The 23,325-nt window shown below is 55.1% G+C and overlaps 1 protein-coding gene across 1 annotated transcript; it reads left to right on the top strand.

The window, feature by feature from the left end:
• Positions 1-785: 785 nt before the first annotated feature.
• LOC309603955 (acrosin-like) lies at positions 786-23,260 on the top strand (the record flags this gene model as incomplete). The annotated part of the gene is made up of 6 exons (XM_082338827.1): positions 786-964; positions 1,303-1,568; positions 1,849-1,994; positions 2,419-2,565; positions 22,826-22,979; positions 23,217-23,260. The coding sequence occupies 6 exons, from the start codon at positions 786-788 to the stop codon at positions 23,258-23,260; spliced, it is 936 nt and encodes a 311-aa protein (XP_082194953.1).
• Positions 23,261-23,325: the final 65 nt, after the last annotated feature.

Here is a 23,325-nt window from a genome sequence, read left to right as displayed (position 1 = left end):
GAAGGAGCTGGCGGCAAACGGCTGCAGAGAGCAGGGTGGCAGTGAACTCCCCAAAGAGGCTGTGATGCCCCACTTGGGCTGTTCCTGCTAGCTGGTAGCAGGCAGCGCTCGGAGCCCGGTGCTGCTGCCTGCCACGGGGCCTGCACACCCTCATCCCGCAAGCAGAGCACTCAGCGGGGGGCTGTCGGGGGGTGTCCGATCCCAGCTTCTGCCTCCCCTCCTGCTTGGAACCCCCCATGTTGCCCCCCTCCCCCGACAGGCCACCGTGCCCAGCACCCGGAACCAGCGACTCTGTGACATCAGCCCCGGGGACAAGGCCACCGCGGGCAATGTGACTACTGCGGGCGCTACGTTGGCTGCTGCACTGGTGGCAGCGATGAATTTGCTCCCCCTCCTCGTCCTGCTGGCCGTGTGCTGGCCTGTGCACGGCACATGGGACAGCTGTGGGTAAGTGGCCCGAGGCTCTGGGAGGGAGCTAGGGCAACCATTATGGGCTTCACTGGAAGGTGCCCGCTTGTCCCCCGTGGCCACGTCACAGCTTCCCGAACCCCATGTGGGAGCCTCAGTTCCGTGCCAGCACCCAGGCTGCCGGCACAACTCATCTACGGGGCTCAAGCAGAAACAGGGGCGGATGGACGCACACCCCACAGGGTTCCCTGGCCCTGCTGTCCATGCAACGCCTTGTGGGGAGGGAAGATGGCTGACCTTCAGCCTCAACAGCAGTGAGCAGTCGAGCAGGACAGTAATGAGTTTCTGGTTGCAGAGGGACCTGCGGGCTCCGGCCCATGGCTGCTCACTACGGCACGTGGCGCGTCGTGGGGGGCAGAGATGCCCAGCCAGGGGCCTGGCCCTGGATCGTCAGCATCCAGGGGCCCTGGGAATTAGGCACAGGGCACATCTGCGGAGGCTCCCTCATCAGCCCACAGTGGGTCCTCACAGCAGCCCACTGCTTCATCAAGGCCAGGTAAGGAGGACCAGGGAACGAGCATATCCCCACAACACTAGCAGCTGCCCTGGACGCAGCACCATGTGCTACTCCCATCCCGTTTCCTTGCAGCACACCCAGTGCCTGGGCACTCCAGAGCCCAGCTGAGAGACTGCTCAGGAGAAGGCTGGGCTCGTGCCACTGCTTCCTAGCAGCCTCCAGCTCGACATCCCTTGCACCTAAGGCATGCGAGGGCAGTCGCACTCTCCGTAGCGCTGCTGCCCTCTCTCCCCTGTGAAGGAGAAGGCAGGGAACTGCTGGGCTGCTGCAGCACACGGCTCCGCTCCCTCTGACCCCTCTCTCCATCTGCCTTCCAGGCACATCACCATGTGGCGCGTGGTGGTCGGGGCCACCCAGCTGACTCAGCTGGGCCCTGAGGTCCAAGTGCGCCATATTAAGCGGCTCCTGGTTCACGAACACTACAGTAATATCTTGGAGAGGAACGACATTGCCTTGCTGGAATTGGACCGGCCTGTCCAGTGCAGCTACTACATACAGCTTGCCTGCGTGCCCGACGCCTCGCTGAGAGTGTCAGAGCTGACAACCTGCTATGTCAGTGGCTGGGGTTCCACGACCGCGAGATGTGAGTTCCCAAAAAGTGCTCGTGTCCTGAGTGCAAGCTTGGCACACTGGGGAGACGGGCTGGGTTTCCTGAAAGCAGAGGCGAAAGCCAGAGTCAGGCTGCAGGGACGTCTGCCTACAGAGAGTTGGGCCTGAGCCATTCCCCAAAGCAGGGCAGAAGGGAAACACCGGTACAACGCCTCTCACGACGCAAAGCCAAGCCCCACAGAAAGGGTTCACCCAGACAGGCGAGGAGAACTGGCAACGAGCTGCTGGGTGTTAATTCCTTTCTGTGCTCACAGCTGGAGGAGCAACGGATGTCCTGCAGGAGGCCAAGGTCCGCCTCATTGATGTCAACCTCTGTAACAGCAGCCGGTGGTACAGAGGGGCCATCCACAGCTACAACTTGTGTGCTGGCTACCCGCAGGGTGGCATCGACACCTGCCAGGTAGGGGCGTGCTGCAAGTCAACCCCCGGCAGCACAGGCAGCCCTGACACAACCGCCCAAATGCACCCCAGCACGGGCTTTGCCTGGCAAGTCACCCTGCCACCGCTGGGTCCCCACCGCTGTTGGGGCTCACCTCCCCTTCCCCCAAAAGCCCATCTAGTGCTCTTGGCAGCCCAGAGCTCCAGATCCCAACCCTGGCACCTCCGTCTTCCACCCATCCAGGATCACTGTGCAGAGATGAGAGAGCCCTGCCTTACAGGCCCACAGCCCCCTCCCAGACAAGGTGCTGGAGGCTCCAGCACCTGAGCAGAGCCGTTCTGTGCAGTGAACACAGCTCTGGCAGCTGCTGTGAGAGAGAAGGAGCCAGCCATAGTGCCGACAGTGGCCACCCAACAACACCTTAATGCTCTCTGCCCTGCTGCAGGGTGACAGCGGTGGTCCTCTTGTGTGCAAAGACAACAACGCCGACTACTTCTGGCTTGTTGGAGTGACCAGCTGGGGGAAAGGCTGTGCGAGAGCAAAACAGCCTGGGGTCTACACCTCCACTCAGCACTTCTACGACTGGATCCTGGTACAGATGGGACTGCACCCAGCACTAAGGGCTATGCCAACATCACGGGCATTTTCTCACCGCCTCAATCCCCGTTCAGAGGCCGAGGCCAATAACAACACAATCGGGCAGGTTTAGGAGCTTGACATCCAGCCACAGACATTACCTGGACTTCATTTCCATACTGTTATTTCAGGAATCTAAGAACATGCTGTGCTTATGAATCCAGGGAGTGAAGATGGATTTATGTTTCACTAGCAAACATCCAATCCTGATCATCTGCAAAGGCAGAAAAGGCCGGGGCTGTGGTCATGTTGACGTAAGTGGTGGTTACGTACACATGGCTGCTGGTAAAGGCATTGCTCTCTCTATGCGAATCTGCTTTGCCGTTCACATTAACTGTGTAAGCCTGCGTGCGTGTTTGTGTACCTGGCTCTTTGGAATGCAGCGTAAGTCTCTTGAACACACACACGGCAACAGCAGCAGCCACATCCATCGGGCTGGGATAGGACAAGCCTCCTGGGCGCGAGAGCCCACCTGATTCAGCTCCAGCGGACCTGAAAGGAGAAATCCCCCGTCTGCACAAGTCTACTGGTTCCGGCTGCTCTGGGAAGTACAGGGCCCGGTACTTCACACCAGGTTAGTGCTGCCTCCTCTCTGCACGGGCAGGTTTGTGAAGTCCCCTATGGTTTGCCTGTCCAAAGCTCCAAGAGAAGAAACTGAGCTCCACCTGGGGGTTTCTGCTGCAGGGTCCTTTCACAGTGATCCAACCCCAGACCAGCCCTGCCATGGGCTGACCCCGCTGACCCCTCACTTGCCCCCGCTGCTCTTTGGCCTGGAGTCAGACCCAGCCGAGAACTATGATCTGCTGCAGAGCGGCGCAGGGCTGGAGCGTCTGCAAGTCCTGAAGGAGATCAAACTGCAGAAAGTGCTTTTTGAACAGCGCATGGAGTCTGGGGACAGCCAGGTCAGGAAGGGCAGGGATCCTGCCCTGCTGCCTACCAAACTGCACTCCTAAGCCCTCCTGCTGCCACTGCTCCTGGCCTCTTGCTGCTCCATCCCCTTCCATTGCTCCGTGCTGGAACCCTATCCCAAACCCACCAGACCCCCCCGCCCCCAACTACCCAAGCTCAGCCTTAGAGCTACCCTGCAGCTTTGGCTCAGTGACACCGCTGACTGATGGAGCACTGGGGCAGCAAACTGTGCGTTGGGGAGATTGCCAGCCCTGCTAGGAGGGCAGCTCAGGGGACCCTGTGCTCTCTGCTGGACGTTCAAGCTGAGGCCTCTTGACAGAAACCCGGACTGGCTCAGGGAGGGACCATGAGACAGCATCATCTCCAGAGCCAGAACAGCTCCTTTCAAACCATCATCAAGGTGAAGCAAAGGGCATGCCCCAGTCTCCAGAGATCCCAGCACAGCTGGAGGCACACTCTGCACCCCTGGGTGGGAACAGAGCTGGCAGCTGCAGCACCAGCACTTGCCAGGGGCCAAGAGCACAGCAAGAGGAGGATGGGATGGATGGTCCTGGCAGCTTCAGAGGCAGGACCTTGCATGGTTAGCGCAGAGGGGACGTGCCTAGGCAGAAGCAGCTCAGGGTATGCATGCTCAAGCACCTCCAAGTCCTTCATGACTCCAGGAGGTGGAGATGTGGCTGGTGGTTGGCAGGCCTGGCCCTCTTGTGAGGTCTGTGGGTGCTGGGGCTGATCAACCAGGTGGGCTGCAACCACATGCCAGCCCCATGACTGAAAGACCCTCTCTCCTCTTGCTCATGAGCTAGTCCAGCTTCAAGTTCACTAGCCAACTGCACACGCCCACAGCGCTCTCACCAGCAGCTGGCCCCAGACACTCGCTGTTTCCAACTGCTGGGGCCCTGTGGCCTGTGTTCCCTTCTGCCGCTGCTAGCAGCCAGGCCTCTGGACCCACCCCCGTCACGCTGGGGACACAGAGTGGGGCCACACAGAAAAGGATTTGGAATCGCTCTCAAAAAGAAGGTAGGACGGACTGTGGTGATCAGGTGCAGGGCTCAGGCAAACAAGCAAACCAACCAGCACTTTGCTTATGTGAATGTGTGACTGGCTCCTTGATCCCCCCTTCTCACCATTTTCCATGCTTATACATCCCCCTCCTCTTCCTTCACTCCTCCCTTTCTCCGCCCTTGTCTCCTCCCAAACAAGGCACCCACCCCCAGTTATTTTTTTTCCCCCTTGCTCCCAGGTTTGCCCCATCTGTGAACAGAGTTGGGGTTTCAGGTGCCGTTAGCTAGGTCACCTTGGACTTCCATGGCATCACTGATGCGGTTTCCTGGGTACTGCTGTCCCTGACAGATTCCTCTCCCCAAAATGACCCCAGCTCTTCCTTCAATTATCTGTGAAGTGTGGCCACCTCTCGCATCTTTCCCCCTCAACCACCTGCAAAATCTGGTGCTGGAACAGCAGAGTACCCACAGAAGACAAGTTGTCTTCTCTAAGGCCTTCTTCCGTCTGCTCTAAGCAGACATGGGGCACCACCTTCAGGTCCATTCTCAAAAACCAAAGCAGCCTTGAGTCCATTTTGCTTGGGGCCCAGTTCTGGTGCCTGTGAAGCCATGCGACGCCTCAAGGGCCCTGAGAAGAGCAGCTATTCCACTTTCAGACAGAGCCTGCCCTGTCATCCCAGGGACCAGGCTGCACACTCAGCTCTGGGCCTTAGGTCTAACCCCACAAGCCAGGATGGCAGCACCAAGCTCCCGCACCTTTCACGAGCTCTGAGGCTGCCCCCCTTCAAGCCACTGCTCTCCACCCTGCTCAGCAAATGCAACGCACGTGGCTGCCTCCTGCTTTTCTCCCATGACTGCCCTGCACTCCAGCATGTGAGCAAGGCTCCACCATACAGCTGTAGAAGGCAGACAGATGAGGTGAGGTTGATACAGGATTCACCAAAGCCATGGAGAACGGCATGTGGGGCTGAGGGGTTCAGAATCAGAGTCATTTAGGTTGGAAAAGACCTTTAAGATCATTGAGTCCAACCACAAACCTAAAACTACCAAGTCCACCACTAAACCATGTCCCTAAGTGCCACATCTCCACATTGTTTAAATACCTCCAGGGATGGGGACTCAACCACTTCCCCGGGCAGCCTGTTCCAATGCTTGACAACCCTTTCGGTGAAGAAATTTTTCCTAATATCCAACCTAAAGCTCCCCTGGTGCAATTTGAGCCCATTTCCTCTTGTCCTATCACTTGCTACTTGGGAAAGGAGACCAACCCCCACCTCACTACAGCCACCTTTCAGGTAGTTATGGAGAGCGATAAGGTCTCCCCTCAGCCTCCTTTTCTCGAGGCTGAACAACCCCAGCTCCCTCAGCCGCTCCTCACAGGACTTGTGCTCCAGACCCTTCACCGGCTTCATTGCCCTTCTTTGGACACGCTCTAGCACCTCAATGTCCTTCTTGGAGTGAGGGGCCCAAAACTGAACACAGGATTCAAAGTGCGGCCTCACCAGTGCTGAGTACGGGGGGCGGTCACTGCCCTAGTCCTGCTGGCCACTCTAATTCTGATACAAGCCAGGATGCCACTGGCCTTCTTGGCCACCTGGGCACACTGCCGGCTCATCTTCAGCCGGCTGTCGACCAACACCCCCAGGTCCTTTTCCGCCGGGCAGCTCTCCAGCCACTCCTCCCCCAGCCTGTAGCGTTGCATGGGGTTGTTATGACCCAACTGCAGGACCGGGCACTGAGCCTTGTTACATCTTATACAGTTGTCAAGGAGAAAGTGCAAGAGAAGGATTAGCACCAACAAAAGGATATGGATGAGGAGAGGTTGGATGGAAAGGTGTAGGAGAAGGAGGAGGAGAAAGAGAAACACAAGAAGGAAGAAGAGGATAAGGAGGAGGAAAAAATAGGACGAGGATGAAAAGGAACAGGACAAGGAGGAGAAAGATGAGAAATGAGCAAGAGGAAGAAGAGGAGGAGGAGGTGGATGAAGAACAGGAGAAGAAATAGGAAAAGGAACAGGAATAAGATGAGGAAGAGGAGGAGAAGAAGAACGAAAAAAAGGAGGAGAAGGAACAGATGATGAAGGGGAAGAAAAAGAAGGAGTGAGGAGGAGGAATAAGAGGACAAAAATTAAGAAGAATACGAGGACAAGGCGAAGGAAGAAGAGGAGGAAGAACAGGATTTGGAGGAGGAGGAAGAAAAAGAGGAATATGAGGTAGGAGAAGATGAAGAGAAGGAGGACGAGTAATATGTTGAAGAACAGGAGGAGGAGAAGGAGAAGGAGAAGGAAGAGGAGAGGAGAAGGTGGAAGAAGAACAGAAGGAACAGGAGGATGAGGATAAAGAACAGGAGGGTAAACAGAGTAACAGAACAACAGGAAGAGGAGGAAGAACACCGGAAGGAAATAGGAGGAGGAAGAGTTGGAGGAGGAGGAGGAGAAGGAGGGGTATAAGGAGAAGGACTATGAAGAACAAGAAGAACAGGAGGAGGATGAACATGCAGAGGATAAACATGCAGAGGTGTATGAGGAGGAGAAAGTGAAGGAGACCGAGGAAGAAGAGGTGGAGGAAGAACTGGATGAAGACAAAAAGGAGGAGAAAGAAAAAGAACAGGAGGAGGAGGGAGAACTGTGGGAAGAACAGGATGAAGAACATGAGAAAGAACCAGAAAAGGAAGAACAAGAGCAGGAAGAGGAGGAGTACGAGGAGGAACATAAAAAGGAAAAGAAGGAAGGAGAAAGGGAGGAGGTGAAAGAACAGGAGGTAGAGGGGGAAGAAATGGAGGAAGAGAATGAACAGGAGGAGGAAAAACAGGAGGAGGAAGAAGAGCAGGAGGAGGAAGAAGGGGAAGAGAATCAGGAGAAGAATGGGGGGATGAGGAGGAAGAAGATGAAGAGAAGGAAGAACAGGATGAGGAAGAAGAGGAGGAAGAACACGAGAAAGAGTAAGGGAGATGGAGGAAGAGGAGGAAGAACAGGATAAGGAGGAGGGGGAGAATAAAGAAAAGGATGAGGATGACGAAAAAACGGAGGAGAAAGAAAAGGAGGAGGAGGAGAAGAAACGAGAACAGGAGGAGGAAGAGGAAGAACAGGAGGAGGAAGAAAAGAAAGGAAAAGAATAGGAGGCAGAGGAAGAACAGGAGGAGGGGGAAGAAGAGCAGGAGGAGGAGGAGGAGGAGAAGGAAGAGAAAGAGGATGAGGAGGAAAAGGAGGAAGAAAAGCAGGAGGAGGAGGAAGAACATGAAGAACAAGAGAAGGAGGAGGAGGTGGACAACGATGACGAAGAACCAGAGGAGGAGGAGGAGCAGGAGGAGGAGGAAAGAGGAGAAGAAAAACAGAGAAGAGGAAGAGAGGAGGAGGAGAAGGAGGTGGAGGAAGCACCTCCAAATTCACTCTAGAGTGTCAGCACATCAAAATCCTTGGCTGGAGCACCTGCTACACCCATTTGCCCATGAGGAGCCACTAAATCCAAGCCTATTGGTGAAGCCATTACTCACAGGAGTCGTTCTGCGTCCTGGCCATCACTCCTCTCGGGAACAGACGGGAAAGCTCTGGATGACAAAGGCTGTCAGGACGCGCTCCAGAAACAGAAGACCAGTGTGAGAAGATCCCCATCACCTAATCGCATCGAAATAATTCAGCTCAATGAAATGATTATTGGAAATGAAACACACAGAACAGCATCCGCCATCAAAACTCTTTCACTGGTAGTTTGAGCTGCTGCAGAGCTGCAGGCTGACGACCTTACCATCACTGTCACAGGACCCCAAAAGAAATAATAACTGCCAAATGGGAACTCTACCCATAGCCCATCTCTATCCAGCCTTTAAAGGTTGAATAGCTCAGCCTACAGCTCTGGAGGTATACACCAGACTACACTTATATCCTGTGTCTACCTACTCGATGATCTGTCCAGAAAGTCAAATCATAATTAACTTTGAAACAGGATGGAAATGGGAGGGGGAAGGGGTGGGGGGTGGGGGGGAGAAAGCAAGCAATTACTGGAGAAAAGGGAAAGTGTAGGCATGCAATTAAAAAAGACAGGAGCCGAGTTATCCTGAAGGCCAGCTCAGCCCCACTCACTTTGCTGGTGAAAAGCTGTGCAGCTTGGAGGAAAAGTCCTGACTCTGGTGCTGGGATGCACACAGATGTCAGAGTTCAGCTCTGAAACAGCAGAAAAACCTTGACACGGCTCCTGTTCACTGTCCTCATACCTGTGCGCTTGCTGTGGCTTCCTCGTTTCCCTGGCGTCCTCCCAGACTAACAGGGATGTGGCATCTGTCCAGTCCACGGGCCACGAGGAGAAACAGGTTTGACCACGAAGCGGGTAGCAAACAACTGCATCTGCAGAAGCAAAGGGGCAGCCGCACCTCAGCTTCGGAGCTGCCCAGAGCTGCCCTGAGCCCCAGGAGCCCCTGGTGCCCCGGCATTTGCTTGGCCCTGGAGCCCTGCGGGTCCTGCCGGCCCCAGGGAGCCCCGGGGACAGAAGGGAAGGACAGTGGTCAGCCCTGTGGGGAGAGTGACGGAGCTCCGTCCTTCCTTCTGGCCACAGGAGGATGCCCTGGCCCCACACCAGCACAGGGCGTCTCTCCTCCTCACCGCCCGGGGCACGGCGAGGCCTGAGGGAGGCCCTGGGTGCTGGGCTCAGCACGGGCGCTGGGACCGGGGGCAGAGCCCCGTCTCCTGCCAGCTGCCGGCCTGGCCCATGCCAGCGGCTCCCGTCACACAGCACAGACAGAGCCGCATTTTGGGAAAGGCTTGCCGATCCGGGGCAAATCCAGGGAAGCTCCCTCCTGCCAGCTCCCCTCCCCTCCTGCCCTGGCCCCTGCCCTGCCCTCCCCTCCCTCCCTGCGCAGGCCCAGACCCCCCGAGCGGACCGAGGCACGGCAGAGCTGTGCACACACACACCTTGTGCTGCTGAGAGAGCAGCTCCCGGTGCCATGGCCCTTCTGGAGGCCGTCTCTCCGCAGGCCCCGTGTCCCGGCGGGCTGAGGAGCCGCTGCGCTGCGGGGGCAGCGGGCGCAGGGCGGCTCTGGGAGGAGAGGCCCGGGCTGCCTGAGCCTGCCCGGCAACAGCCGCGCCATTGGCCACGGCTGAGCCAATCAGCGGAGCTGGAGGCGGCCTGTCAGTCACAGCCGGGTGGGGCGGGGCCGGAGGGGGCCGAGGCCCAGGGGCCTGAGGAGAAAGGGGCGAGAGCCGGGCCGGGGGCAGCCGGGGCCCGGGGGGAGCAGGGCCAGGGCCGGGGGAGCTGCAGGAGCAGGAGCAGGAGCAGGAGCAGGTATCTGCCAGTGCGGATGGGCCTGGGGGGAGGGACCTGGAGGCCTCACCGCCCAGGGGCCCCGCCAGGGCCCAGTCCCCAGCCCTGGGCCCGAGGGCTCAGCCCAGGGCCAGCCCCAGCAGCGGGGTCAGGGCGGTCCCTGCTGCTGCCCCGAGGGTCGCCAGCCCCAGCCCTGACAGCGGGGGGTCGGTGTTTGATGTCCGCAGGCCAGGGGAAGGCAGAGCGGCCTCCTCTCTCCAGGCGGCTGCAGGCTTTGGAGCAGGCATGCTGTGGTGGGGACAGGCCAGGGGCCTTTGCTGTCCCCAGGCCTTCGTGTGGGTCTGGTGCTCATGGACAGCCCCGTCTCTGCTGACAGCCTTTGATAAATGGGGATTTCCAGACATGGAAGTTGTTTCTCCCTCCTGGTGGGAGCACACAGCGGGGCTTTGTTGTCAGAGAAGCAAGCGGGGAATGTTCCTGGCTGGATGCAGCTCCCTTGGCAGATGCCTGCGCCCCTCTCTCGGCCCCAGGGTCTGATACCTGCCTTTCCCCCAGCCAAGCTGTGCTGCCAGCTGTTGGGAAAGGGGCTGGAGAGGGCGGATGGTTTTACCACAGCCGGGAACTTCCAGTCAACCTGTCAGGGATTTTTTCTTCCCAGTTCTTGCAGTAACAGGTTTGTTGGGGTTTTTTAAAATGTTTTTTCCAAGGAAACGTGACCAAGGAAAGTGCAGCGTTTAGCTCTGGTTGCTCTCTGTGTGGATTGTGCCTGTCCTCATCCAGGCACACAGCAGCTTTCAGAGGAGGAATGGGACTATTCCAGGGTGAAGTGAGCAGTGGGGATCCCGAGCCTGTTTTGTTTAAGGCAGTCAGGTGAAAATGTGCCGTTAGAGCTCTCTGCTTTGCTGACCCATTTGATTGGTGCTCTCAGGGTGTTTTCTCACCTTCTCCAGTGCTCACCACCAGAGAGCCGACGGCCCTGGGGGAAGGGCAGCACCCCCTGCTTTGTGCACCCCAGGATCTTGTCGCGCTGCATAAGCTCCTGCTCAAGCAGAAGTGGCCGATGGTCGACTTCTTCAAGGAGGCTGGAGTGGGCACAAGAAGGATCCTGGGTACAGACTTCCTTCAGGTCATCAAAGGGGTACGTAGGGATCAGAACGGGAGTGAACTGCTGCCACTGCTGTATGTCCTTGTGTTCAGACCCAGGGTGGTTCCAGTGGAGGCAATGGTGGCGGTTCAGCAAGGGGCGCTTTCTCTTCTCTTACCCTCAGAGGACGACTCCCACAGTCGGGAAAGCTGGAGGGGAAAGGGAGGGCAAGGATGTGAGAAGTGGGATGTCATCTAGAGCAGGTTGTGGTACCCGTTGCCTCATGGTCTCCAAAGAGAGTTGTTGCTTAATTCTGTGGCTGCCCAGATCCTGCTGCAGAGACTGAACTGGCATCACATTTCCCAGTGTCGATACTCGACCTTTCCCCCACCAGTCTCGTATCTATGTTCTCACTGCGCTGCCTTGCAGCACATATGTGTGCAGCACAGCTCACCCTGAGCCTCACTTCCCACAGGGCACAGCGGTACGGAGCTGTGAGGAGGACGCTCAGGTCTACGAGGGTTCAGCAGTGCAGTGTTAACTGATAGTCTAGTCCAAGCCAAAATAAGCCTTCTCAAAACCCAGGGGGCTGGGAAGTTTGGCATGTTAACAGTCGAGAGGTCTGCAGAAGGCAGTGAATGCCCAGTAAAGCCCAGTAAAATTGTTAATGCGTAAACCTCGCCAGGTTTTCTGTGTGCTGTGCTTCCCTGCAGAACACCAGCAAATCTCATCCCACCTACTCTGGGGCAAGCCTTGATGTTTTTCTGATCACGCTGCCATGTTCTGCATTGGTTACCAGACCAAAGTTCCCATGAGAGACAGGGATCAGGAGGACGTGGTCATCTTGTTGATTCCCTTGAAACAGGGGAATTTTGCAAGGAGTGGAGATGGGGCTGAAGGTCAAAACCAGTGCCTGGAGATGAGGAAAGGACAATGCAGAGAGAGCAGAAGAGGTGAGAGGAGCCCAGTGTGCTGGGAGAGCATCTCTGCATCCTCATTGATGGGAGATGCCAGTGTGATTCCAGAATATGGTTCCCTGAGGCCATATGGCAGCCTATAGCAGAGTGGCCGGGAGGAGACTGCTGGGGAAGAGCTGGAGAAGCCAGGGGATGTGCAATACTGCAGTCAGCCCAATGGCAGGAGGGAGGTTATTCAGTTGTTTGGGTTGGGCTCAACATCTGAAGCCTGAGGTGTAACGTCTTGTACTGGATTTTGGTAGTCAGCATTGATCATCCAGCTGATCAAAACCAGAGCCTTTCTCCAGCTGTTGGCGGCAGCTGGGAAACAGAGGTTCAGGAGACCTTGCTTTTTAAAACCTAGCCCAGAGCAGAAGGCTTGTCATGGTACCTGTGTTGCCTTTCACAGCAGTTTTCATGTCTTTGAGAGAGGAGGCATTTGGCTGCTTGTTTGTCGTAGAATCATAGAATGCTTTGGGATGGAAGGGACCTTTAAAGGTCATCTAGTCCAATACCCCTGCAATGGGCAGGGACATCTTCAACCAGATCAGGTTGCCCAGGGCCCCATCCAGCCTGGCCTCGAATGTTTCCAAGGATGGGGCAGCTACCACCTCTCTGGGCAACCCCTTACAGTGTTTCAGTACCCTCATTGTAAAAAATTTCTTCCTTATATCTAGTCTGAATCTCCCCTCTCTTAGTTTAAAACCATTACCCCTTGTCCTATTGCTAGTGGCCTTGTTAAAAAGTCTGTCCCCCATCTTTCTTATAGGCCCCCTTGAAGTATTGAAAGGCTGCAGTAAGGTCTCCCTGCAGCCTTCTCTTCTCCAGGCTGAACAACCCCAGCTCTCTCAGCCTTTCCTCATAGCAGAGGTGTTCCAGCCCTCTGATCATTTTTGGGGCCTCCTATGAACCCTCTCCAACAGGTCCATGTCCTTCCTGTGCTGAGGACCCCAGAGCTGGATGCAGTGCTCCAGGTGAGGTCTCCCCAGAGCAGAGCAGAGGGGCAGAATCCCCTCCCCCCCCCTGCTGGCCACGCTGCTTTTGATGCAGCCCAGGGTACGGTTGGCTTTCTGGGCTGTGAGAGCACATTGCTGGCTCATGTCCAGCTTTTTGTCTATCAGTACCCCCACGTCCTTCTCGGCAGGGCTGCACTCAATCCCTTCATCCCCCAGCCTGTACTGATACCGGGGATTGCCCCGACCCAGGTGCAGGACCCTGCACTTGGCCTTGTTGAACCTCATGAGGTTCCCACAGGCCCACCTCTCCAGCCTGTCCAGGTCCCTCTGCATGGCATCCCGGACTGGCGTACTGACTGTTTTGCAGATTAAACATACCTTGTACGCGTGGAAGAGAACTGGGCATGGACAAGCAAACGCTTCAGGCAACTGCAAAGTAGAGATGGGGGCAGTCTGTAACATTTCTGTCAGGATCAAAAGCTAAAGGATGTTTCCATTCCAAGAGCCGAGTCTGTTGGGAGCTCCAGTCTCCCAAATTCCAAACCCCGTGTGTTAAACAGGGATCAGCCCTGAGGTTTCTTTCTGCTACTCTGTAACGCGGTTTCTCTGGGCTTTTTCTGTGGTTGGCTTTTAATCTCTGGTAGGTGTCCGAGCTCCGTTCCATCAGACCACTTGCAAACCTGCCACTCTCCCACCTTCTGCTGGGGGCCAAGGCAAAGGGATGAAGCCTCGTGCTTGTACCAAGCCCGAAGCAAAGTGAAGGCACTGAGAAGTTCCCCCAGTCAGCCCTGAGCCAGAGTGCCGGTATCTAAGCTGCGATGAGATGGAAGAGCCTGGAAAACAATTCATTGGCAGGAGGCGATGGAAGAAGGCACAGTGCATGTGGCACCTGGGATGAAGCGATACGCTCGGTTTCGTGTCTGGATCAGTGCTGTACTTGCACTTTGACTAAGCCCCAGTTCAGAGCAGAAATTCTTGTTACTCATCGTGGGTGCCAGAGCGCTGCATCTCCTCTCTCCTCCCCGGTGCATGGATTTAATCTTTTGCGTATAGGCAGGGCCTTGATAATGCTCCTGTGTGGGCACCGTGTATGTGAATGGCAGGTTTTCTGCGTGTTTGTGACTGATCTTTCTTGTTTCTTTTAAACAGGGAAATCTTGATATGTGCTCCCCAGGAACTAAAGAAATGCAAAGAAGTGATGAAGAAAGAGGTGCCAGTCAAGGAGGGAGTGTAGGTTAGTTCTGGTTTTCAATTTTTTGGACTGTGTTCTAGCCAAAAGCCTTGTCTTAAACAACTGAAATGAGCTGAACTACTGGCTATTTTTAATCCCTACACAATTCTGTATTGCTACAAACTTTACCAGCCATAGTCCTGGACTCTGAGCCTGTACTGTAGTGAGGTCAAAGCAGGTTTAAAAAAAAAAAAAAAAAAGTGTGCTTTTCTAAAATGTCGACAAGATTGGAAACAAGCGATGGCTGTGGGCAGGTGGGAATACACAGACATGGGCAGTGTCAGTCAGAAAGAGGAACAGTGATGCGGGTACAGCCGTAGCGTGACAGTTTTCATGGCCTTGAGCAGCACAGGAAGGATTGTCAGGCAGCAAGGCCGGCTGCAGGGGTGTGCGAACAGCTCCTCCCAAGCATGGAGACGGGCATGGGAGGAGACAGCGCTGTTGCTGTTGGTGTGTAGCAGGTGAGAGTCAGTGGAAGCTGCTCTCAGGACATGTAATTAGGAGCTGTCGTCGTGGCACTCGGTGGGAAATAACAGGAGGGAGGAGGCTAAGTCTCCTTCGGCTGGGGCTGCACGGCTAGCAGGCGCGTCCCCTGGGTGGTGGAGAGGGGATCCCTCTCTGGAGGGCGCACCGGATAAAATTGAAGAAGGTGCCGCGAACCAACGCAGCCTAAGGGAAGGCCACCCTGACAGAAAAACCACTGGCCCTCCAAGTCATGGGGGTTGGGCAGGAGGCCAACTACCTCCTCCCGGGAAAAAAAAAAAAAAAAAAAAAAGTTGCAGAAACGACGAGCATCAGAAATAGCAGGGATGGAGAAAATTGGTAACGAGGTGAGGAGGAGGAGATGGAGCTGGATCGGTCGTGTCCTGAGGGGGAAACCGACGGAAGACTGCGCTGTGGCCCTTGACTCCAGAGCACGCAGCCGCGGACCGATCGAAGTGGAAGAACGATGTTTGCGCCTTGTGTGCCTCCTGGCACTGAGAGAATTCAAATTCAGATTCAGGAGGCTAAGTCATGAAAGGCCACATTAACTGTCTGTGTGAAGTGAGGGAAAGAATCATAGGATCATAGAATCATTAAGGTTGGAAAAGTCCCTTAAGATCATCGAGTCCAACCGTTAACCCAGCACTGCCAAGTCCACCCCTAAACCATGTCCTCGAGCACCACGTCTACCCGTCTTTTAAATCCCTCCAGGGATGGCGACTCAACCACTTCTCTGAGCAGCCTGTGCCAGTGCCTGACTACCCTTTCAGTGAAGAAGTTTTTCCTAATATCCAACCTAAACTTCCCCTGGTGCAGCCTGAGACCGTTTCCTCTCGTCCTGTCACTTGGTACTTGGGAGAAGAGACCTGAAGAGAACTTCAGGGTGTTAAGGAGCCTGTCAGTTGTGATTAAGGCAGTGAGTGAGATGATCCTTGTAGGAGCTTTCTGAGTGGGTGAGAATGGGGCAAGACTGCACGTAAGGACAGAAGAGGCTGTGGCAGTTGTTGAGCTGATCAGATCTCAAGTAAGAGATGATGATTTGGGCAATATCTGGGCGAAGTCAGTGTCTCGTACATGTTGCGGAGACTGTGTAAGGCCTGGGTGCTGGCAAGGAGAGGAGTGTGAAAGGAGTGTTGGAGTGCCAGGGAATGGGGATGGAAGTGATCACAGAGTCATTTCTCAGTTTTCCATGGGCTGCCCGTAGAGCCCATGTAACTCGTCTTGTATTCCAAAAGAAGTGCCACCCTTTGGTGAAAAGAGAGGGAAAAAATAAAAAAGGTAACCTGTGGCAGAGCTTGAACTCGGAGTGAGATTACCATGCTTAGTCTTACCATTCTAGAGTATTAAAAACATTTCCTTGAAACACTTCCCCAAAATACCAAGGCATGACTTTCTGAAATAGCTGTTTTCCTAGGAGCGGCATCTGAGCTACGCCAGATGAGAGAGTCTTGCCTGCTGTCAGTCACCAAGGCTGATGACAGGTCACCCAGCAGTTTTGGCAAGGACAGAACAAGGTAGATGCGTGTGCTTCTCTGTGCTGATTGTAGTTTCTGGAACGTGTCTTGCATAAGTTGGTCTTCAGGTTTTGCAGGCCGTAGGTTTGGCAGGATCTAGTGTGTCATTAACATGATGGTAATGACAAAACCCAGTGGGATGGGGTTGAGAATCAGAAGGGTAAAAGTGTGAAAGAAACACGTGGCTTGAGATAAAACCAGTTTAATAATTGAAAAGAAATTTTTTTTTAAAAAATTGTAAGGAAAAGGAAAAAAAGCAACAGAGAGGAAAATAAAGCCCAAGAAAAACAAGCGATGCAAATGAAAACAATTGCTCACCACCGACCGACCGATGGTCAGCCAGTACCTGAGCAGTGGCCCCCTGCCACCCTCCCCCCCAGTTTTATTGCTGAGCGCGACGTCATATGGTATGGAACAGCCCTTGGGTCAGCTGGGGTCAGCTGTCCCAGCTGTGTCCCCTCCCAACTCACTGCGCACCTCCACCCTGCTCGCTGACGGGGCAGAAGAGGCCTTGACGCTGTGTCAGCACCGCTCAGCAGTAAGTAAAACATCGGTGTGTTATCAATGCTATTTTCAGCACAATTCCAACACACAGCCCCATGCAAACTACTGTGAAGAAGTGTAACTCTCCTGGCCAAAGCCAGGACAGTAAGGCATTCTGGATTTCATATAATTTTCAGGAGTGCTTGAACAGTTCAGTGTTACGTTGAGGTACGGTGGTTATAATGTCATCAGAAGAAAGTGAAGAGAGAGAAGATGAAGATGGCAAAGATACTCCAAAGCATTATAACCTTTGAGAGAAGAAACATGTCATTTACAGTTTGTATGAACCATTTTCTTTCAATGTAGCGTTCTTTTAAAGATTTACAGACGATGTTTTCCTATTTCTGTATCAGAATTCAGTGATTGTACCTTAAAGCTCTACACTGAAATGTGAAAAAAAATGACCAATGTATCCTAGAAAGAAGTGTCATTACATAGACCGGATAGTTTTGCTCTTGTGGTTTACAGCTCTCCTTAAAACACAGGCGTGTGGTTTTCACTTGTGCTGTGCAGTGATTTAAAAGACAAAAAAAGCCCAACACAAAAACCCACGCCTGAAACTTCCTCTGAAATTAGAGGTGGGTGAAACCTAGCACATTTTCTGCTTCTTCCGCTCTCCTGCTTTCTCTTAAACTTGTTCCTATCACTATCATGATCACTATTCTTGCTTACTGTAGAGCCAAGGCAATGTAAGATGTATTTTCAGGCCGGTGACCTCCTGTCAGGCAGAGGTGTCCATGTAGACGTGCTCAGTCGCTGTGGCAAAAGGCCTGACGGGTGGGTGCGTGGTGAGTGATGGTTCTCCCTTCTCAGCAGTGCCGTCAGTCACAGCCTCAGGGTCTGCTGCCAGCCTGCCTTGCAATCAGCTCTTCCCAGCAGGACGCTGCCCAGGAGTAACTGTGAGGGTTGCTGTTCTCCCTCAGGAAGCACGGCCCGCACCAAGCACAGCCAGAGCTGCACCTGTGCCAGGAGAGGCTTCGAGCAGAGCCGGGGCTGATGGTGACAGCTCCCAGCAGCTGTCCAGGTCAGAGAGATGCAGGTAAGATGCGACAGAGGGGACACCAACTGATGGTCACTTCTCTTGCAGGAAGAGGATTGACCAGCAGAAGGGAGGCAGGGCCCATGAGGTCCAAAAGCACATCAGACAGCTGGGACAGTGAGGATGAGAGCAGAGGGAGAAGGAGATGCAGGTGACGTGGCTGGGACAATGCTTCCAAGGTGACATCTGCCACCTGAACACAGAGACAGACAGAGGTGTTGGGAGGTGGTGGAGTGGGTGAGGAAGGTGCCTGGGAGAGAGGAGAGCCCGGGGAGAGGGGAGATGGAGATGGAGGTGAAAAAGCCAAGGTGTCGGCAGTGCGGACGCTCCTGTTGTGCAGGTGTGTCACGGATGAGTGGTTAAGCCACTTAAAAAACCACCGTCAAAGATATTTGCGAATACTGATTTTAATAGAAATCTATAAAAGTGGGAGTTAATAGAGTGCAGTGGCAAGGTTCACTCTATTACTTATTAAACGAATGGAATATATATATATATAAAGAGAAAGAAAGAGAAAGTTGAGTTTGAAGAAAATGCAAGGAGGAAAAGGAGGATTCTATATGTTTAGCAACAGTTTAAGGTTTGTTTGCAGCAAGGAGAGAATCACAAATTTTAGCAATAACTAATCATGAATTAATCTGGCATCTACCAAGTGATTAAATGAGGTTTACTCCAATATTTATATCACACACGCACAATAGGCCTAAGTACTCATTATCAGCACAGGTAAAGGTACCAATAAAAATTGCCCCGGGTTTAGCGAAATACTCACTTTAAATGACTGTCTCAACGGGCGAGGGTCAAATCTCGAGGAGCAAGGAGCGCCAGAGATCAGCTCGAGTTGGCTGCTCTGAGAGGCGTCCCACTCAGAGGGAGATTCTGGTGCAGCCCGCTGTGGTCCAGGAGAGCTCCAAGGGTCTCAGCTTGGTACTGCTGTTTCTAGGGTCATGAGATGATTGCCTTTAGGCATCAGTCAATTTCCCTTCTACTTTCACAGCCCGTGCTGAAGATTCCTGCAGTTCTCAAAAACTGATGGGGCAGGAGGAGGTCCTGGCTTTTCCAGCTGCTTCTAGGCCTGGCTTTTCCAGCTGCTTCTGATGTCACTGGTAGCTAAGTACCTGACTGGGTATGCAGGGACACCTGGCTTATCGGGAGCTCGTCATGTCCTGGTGGCTCTGTAGCTCTTAGGGCAGGAGCAGGCCCCTGGCTTGTGCAGCTGCTGGTGATGTCCCTTGTAGCTGAGCAGGTTTTAGAGCAGGAGCAGGCCCCTGCTTTGTGCTGCTGCTGGTGATGTCAAATTCCCAAGTAGCTGACAGGGCAGGAGAAAGCCCCTGGCTTCTGCAGCTGCTTCTGTTGTCAGTGATGGCTGAGTAGCTGATAGGCCAGGAGCACGCAGCTGGCTTGTGCACTTGGTTCTCATGTCACTGGTGGCTCAGTTATGGCAGGAGCAGGTGCCCATCTTGTGCAGGTGCTTGTGATGTCCCTGGTGGCTCTGTAGCTCTTAGGGCAGGAGCGTGCACCTGGCTCCTGCAGCTTCTTGTGATGTCACATGTGCCTGAGTACGTGACAGGGCAGAGGCAGGCACCTGGCTTCTTGTGTCAGGAATTACACAGCCACCACCTAGACCATGGTAGGAATTATGTGGGTGCCACCTCAAGAGGGCTCGGCCCTGGGTTCCTGCTCGCAGAAGTCGAGTCACCAATCCGCTGAGTAAATCAGGGGTTTATTTATCCGCTGTGCAGAGCAGCTCGAGCTGGGTGCCTCCAAGGAGGGACCCCTACTGCAGGTCGCAGACCCCAGTTACACCCTTACAGACAGATTTTCCGGAACGTACCACCCATCACCCGATCCCCAAGCCCAATCACTTAATTCTCGTCCATGGTCTTGATTTCTTAGTGGTTTTCTTGGTCGCTGGGCTGGCCGCCTTCTCAAGTTCCCTCATTCTCTTGGAATTGTTTCCTTGGTCCCTTTCTTCCTCATTCTGCTTGCATCTGCCCGTTTCAACTCCTTCTGTGGCTGCAACATTTCTCCCCCAGTCCGCTCTCAGTGTCCTCCTCCTCCACACTGCCTTTAACCTCTCTCTGCCTTGCTCCTCTCCCTTTGGTGCCTGCAGGCTGTGCCCTCAGCCCTGCTGTGCTTTGCAGAGGAGCTGCTCCTGGGCAGAGCTGTCTCTCTGCGGCGCTGCCCAGTTGCCAGGAGCTCCCTCTGTCCCAGGAGCCCAGCCCAGCTCAGCAGCACAGGCCCAGCCCAAGGCAGCACTTTCTCTGCCCCTCTGGGCTCCCTCCAGGTGTCCTGGGGCTCCAGGGGAACCTGCTGTGAAACAGGCCGAAGGAGTCACTGATGTTCCCTTCCTCAGCTGGGGAGAGAGATTTCTTTCCAGCAGTGCCATTTCTCCTCTCAGGAGAAAAACTGGCCATGAGAATTGCCTTTCCTTGTCCCATCATTACATAGGACACCCAGACAATGCCAGGGAGGGATCTCCTTTACCCCTGCGGAGGGAAGGGATTCAGCTGAGTCAGTGGAGGCACCTCCTCCTCTGGTTTTAGTGCTGGGGCCAGAAAGGGACTTGGCTCCCTCCCATGCACACCAGAAACCCACAAATCCCTCCAAGGAGGTGGGATTCCTCTTGCCTCAGCTGAGGGGTGCACCAAATGGCCACCTGCATGTGAGCTCCTTGTCTCAGCTCTGCTGCTAATGACTGGAGATGGAGGGCAGCAGTGAGCTGCTCAGACACAAACCCCTGGGGACACAGGAGGTACTGGAGGTGGTCCAGGATATGTGCAGGTAACTGCAAGCTCTGCTGGAGCAGCTCTGAGAGACAGGGCAGCATCTGGGGGCACCTTCTCGGAGGTTGTTGGGCAATTCCTCTGGCCAATTGAAACGACAGCAGATGCCAAAAGTTAGGGCAACTGAACCTTGCGCTGCTCATTATGTTCAGGGCTTCATCAGCACAACAGTAACTTGGAAAGACAAATGCCGTATCCTTGACCATACATCCCCCCCACGCCTTGCTCATTCTTTCCCCAACTTTTATTGCTAAGCACGATGTCACATGGTGTGGGACATCCCATTGGCTGTTGGGGTCAGCTGTCCCGGCTGTGTCCCCTCCCAGCTTCTTGCCCACCCCCAGCCTCATTGCTGGTGGGTCAGCGTGAGAAACAGAGAAGGCCTTGATGCTGTGCAGGCACTGGTCAGCGACAGCTAAAACATCGGTGTGTTCTCAGGACTGTTTTGGTCACCAGTCCAACACACGGCACCATAGGGGCTGCTCTGGAGAAAATTAACTCCATCCCAGCCAAAACCAGTGCAGCAAAGCCCATCCTGCTCCTGCCACGCAAGCGACACGCAGCAGAGAGGGGTGTTTGGGCCCGCTGGAGGGGCTGTTGCATCCCACAGGCCTTCGCTCCCATCCCTTGTAACTGCCCAACCGCAGCCAGCCCCCAAACCCCACCTGCCCAGACGAGCTCCCCGTAGCAGAGACGTTGGTGCAGGGGACAGATGGGTTTTTGGGAAAGGACCGGCGAGAAAGGGGATGAGTGTTTCCCAGGACAAGAGGGGAAATCTCTCTCCTCTGTACCCAGCTGTGCCGTCTCCCTGCTGGCGTCATAATGCACCTTCAGATGATGCGGGCTGATGTCACAGGGGGATGCCCCACATGACAGGGAGGTCTCCCCAGTGCTGTGGCACTGCCCGTGGCACTTCCCAGCGAGGCCTGGGTGCTGCTGGGCACTGCTCTGGGGCTCCCCACTGCTGTCCTTCGGAGCTGCTCCACAGCCAGGAGCGGGGTCGGGAGGCGGCGGGGCTGCGCTGGGGGACCCTCGCTGACAGGCAGGACCCTTGCTGACAGGCAGAGCAGGGGCACGTTGGCGAGGAGTTTTGGGCAAGGAGCTGCCAAGAGCATCCCTTTCCCTGAGCTGAGGGCAAGCAGCAAGCGCAATGGAGGGCTGCTGCAGCGTGGCCGTCAGCTTGGAGCTGAGCAGCTTGTTCCCCACGCTCCTGCATCTCTCCACCGAGGGTAAGGCTTTTGGGAGCTCCTTCGCGAGGGGTCGCACCGGGGCTGTCCACTGTCAAAAGCTGCAGGTGCTGGGCTGTGGGGGTGGCTGGACAGGGCTGGGGGCTGCCGCGAGAGCCCTGCCTGAGGGTCCCACCGGGCTCGGGGGACAATGTGGCAAGCAGGACGCCCGGCTGCCCTGAGCCCCCAGGCTCCCATGGGAATGGCTCAGTCCCCTTGCTAGGGGGGCTGTTCAGGGCCAGCTTCCCCTGGGAGCTGGTACCTCTTGGGGTTCTGGCTCTGGGATGAAAAGGGGTCCTGCATCCTGGAGGCTGGGGTGTCCTTCAGCTCGCACAGAGCTCTCACGAGCCAGCTGGAAATGCCTCTGCTGTAAATCAGCCCTTTGCCTTGAACTAGTCTCCTTTGGGAGAACCTCTCTTCCTTCCCATGGGGTCCTCTTGTGCCACCAGGCTGGCAGATGACGTCCTGGGCTCTGGGGCGCCATCCCTTGCTGGGGGTTAGATGGTCACAGCCCTGGTCCTCAGCCCTTCCCACATGCCCATTTCTGCTCCAGCCCTGCCCCGGGAGCAGGGTAAGGCTGGCAGTCTGAAATTGGGGCACAGCCCAGCTCCGCAGCCATGGCAGTGTTTGTCGGGGCTGTTGGTGGACACCTGCATCTGTCACCCCCTGGGTGAGGAGCTTGCCGAGAGGCTGTGAGCTGGCTGGCCCGGAGCCTGACGCCTCCTTCCCTTGCTTTCCAGAGGTTGTGGCTATCTGGGATGCTGTGTCTGCGTACATCCTGGGACAGCTGAAGCTGGACAAGGTGGGCTGGCGTCTTGGTCCTCCTTTGCCCTGGGGAGCCTGGGCCTTGGGGAGCGATCCCTCCCTGAGCATCGTGGCAGCACACCGAGACAACCCCGTGTGCCCAGAGCTGCTGCTTGGTCAACCCGGAGAGAAACCAAGTCCAGGTCTAGTCTGAGAAAGCATTGGGCACACGATAGGGCTTCACTCTTCCCTGTGGCCAGAGTGGAGAGGACAAGCAGAGAGACGGGGGATTATGCTGGGTCTGTGCCAAGGATAATCCTTGTGGTATTCCCTGTGCTGGGAATGCCTGGCATCTTCTCTGGCCAAGGGATGTTAGCAAATTTTTTGAGGAGGGGAAGAAAACACATGGAGATCATGGGCCTTTTCCAAAGCCTTCACTTTTCCCCTCTCTCAAGTCCTCATTCATCAGCCTTTTTGTCTTTTTCCTGGCAGGGTGTCCTGGTCACAGGACTTGGGACCTTTGCTATGGTGCATGAGCGCTTCCAGGGCAAAGAAGAGGTGTATGTGGTTCGAAGACCCGTCTTCCAGCTGGACATTGATTTGTTACGGCTGCAGGAATTTGCGTTCCCCACAGTCGTTATCCCCGGTGAGAAGGCAGCGGCCACCCTCCCCTCTGCCCCTCCGTGTCTGGGGGTGGGGTGTGTGCTCTCTGCTCTTTGAAAGGGCTGGGAGAAGTTGAGAATTGCCTCCAAAGGTCAGGGGACGGCTTGAGCTCCCCCAAAACAAACCACCCCCCAAGAGCTGTTTTCTGTGGCGTTTTGTTATGCATCTTACATGGCTGTTTGGCCTGCTGTGGCAGTGACGATGGTGCTCCTCCTTACAGGCGATGTCAAGATCAAGCCGCTGGACTACAGGTGGCTGTCGTGAGCCACCTCCTTCCCGCGGCACGTGGTGGAGGGCTGTGTGCAAGAGACCATACTCTTGTACTCGTT

The sequence above is a fragment of the Platalea leucorodia genome (genome assembly GCF_965183815.1).
Source record: "Platalea leucorodia genome assembly, contig: HAP1_HAP1_SCAFFOLD_271, whole genome shotgun sequence".
Taxonomy (NCBI): domain Eukaryota; kingdom Metazoa; phylum Chordata; class Aves; order Pelecaniformes; family Threskiornithidae; genus Platalea; species Platalea leucorodia.
The sequence above is the reverse complement of the archived record's forward strand: the minus strand, read 5'-3'. Positions and strand labels throughout refer to the sequence as shown.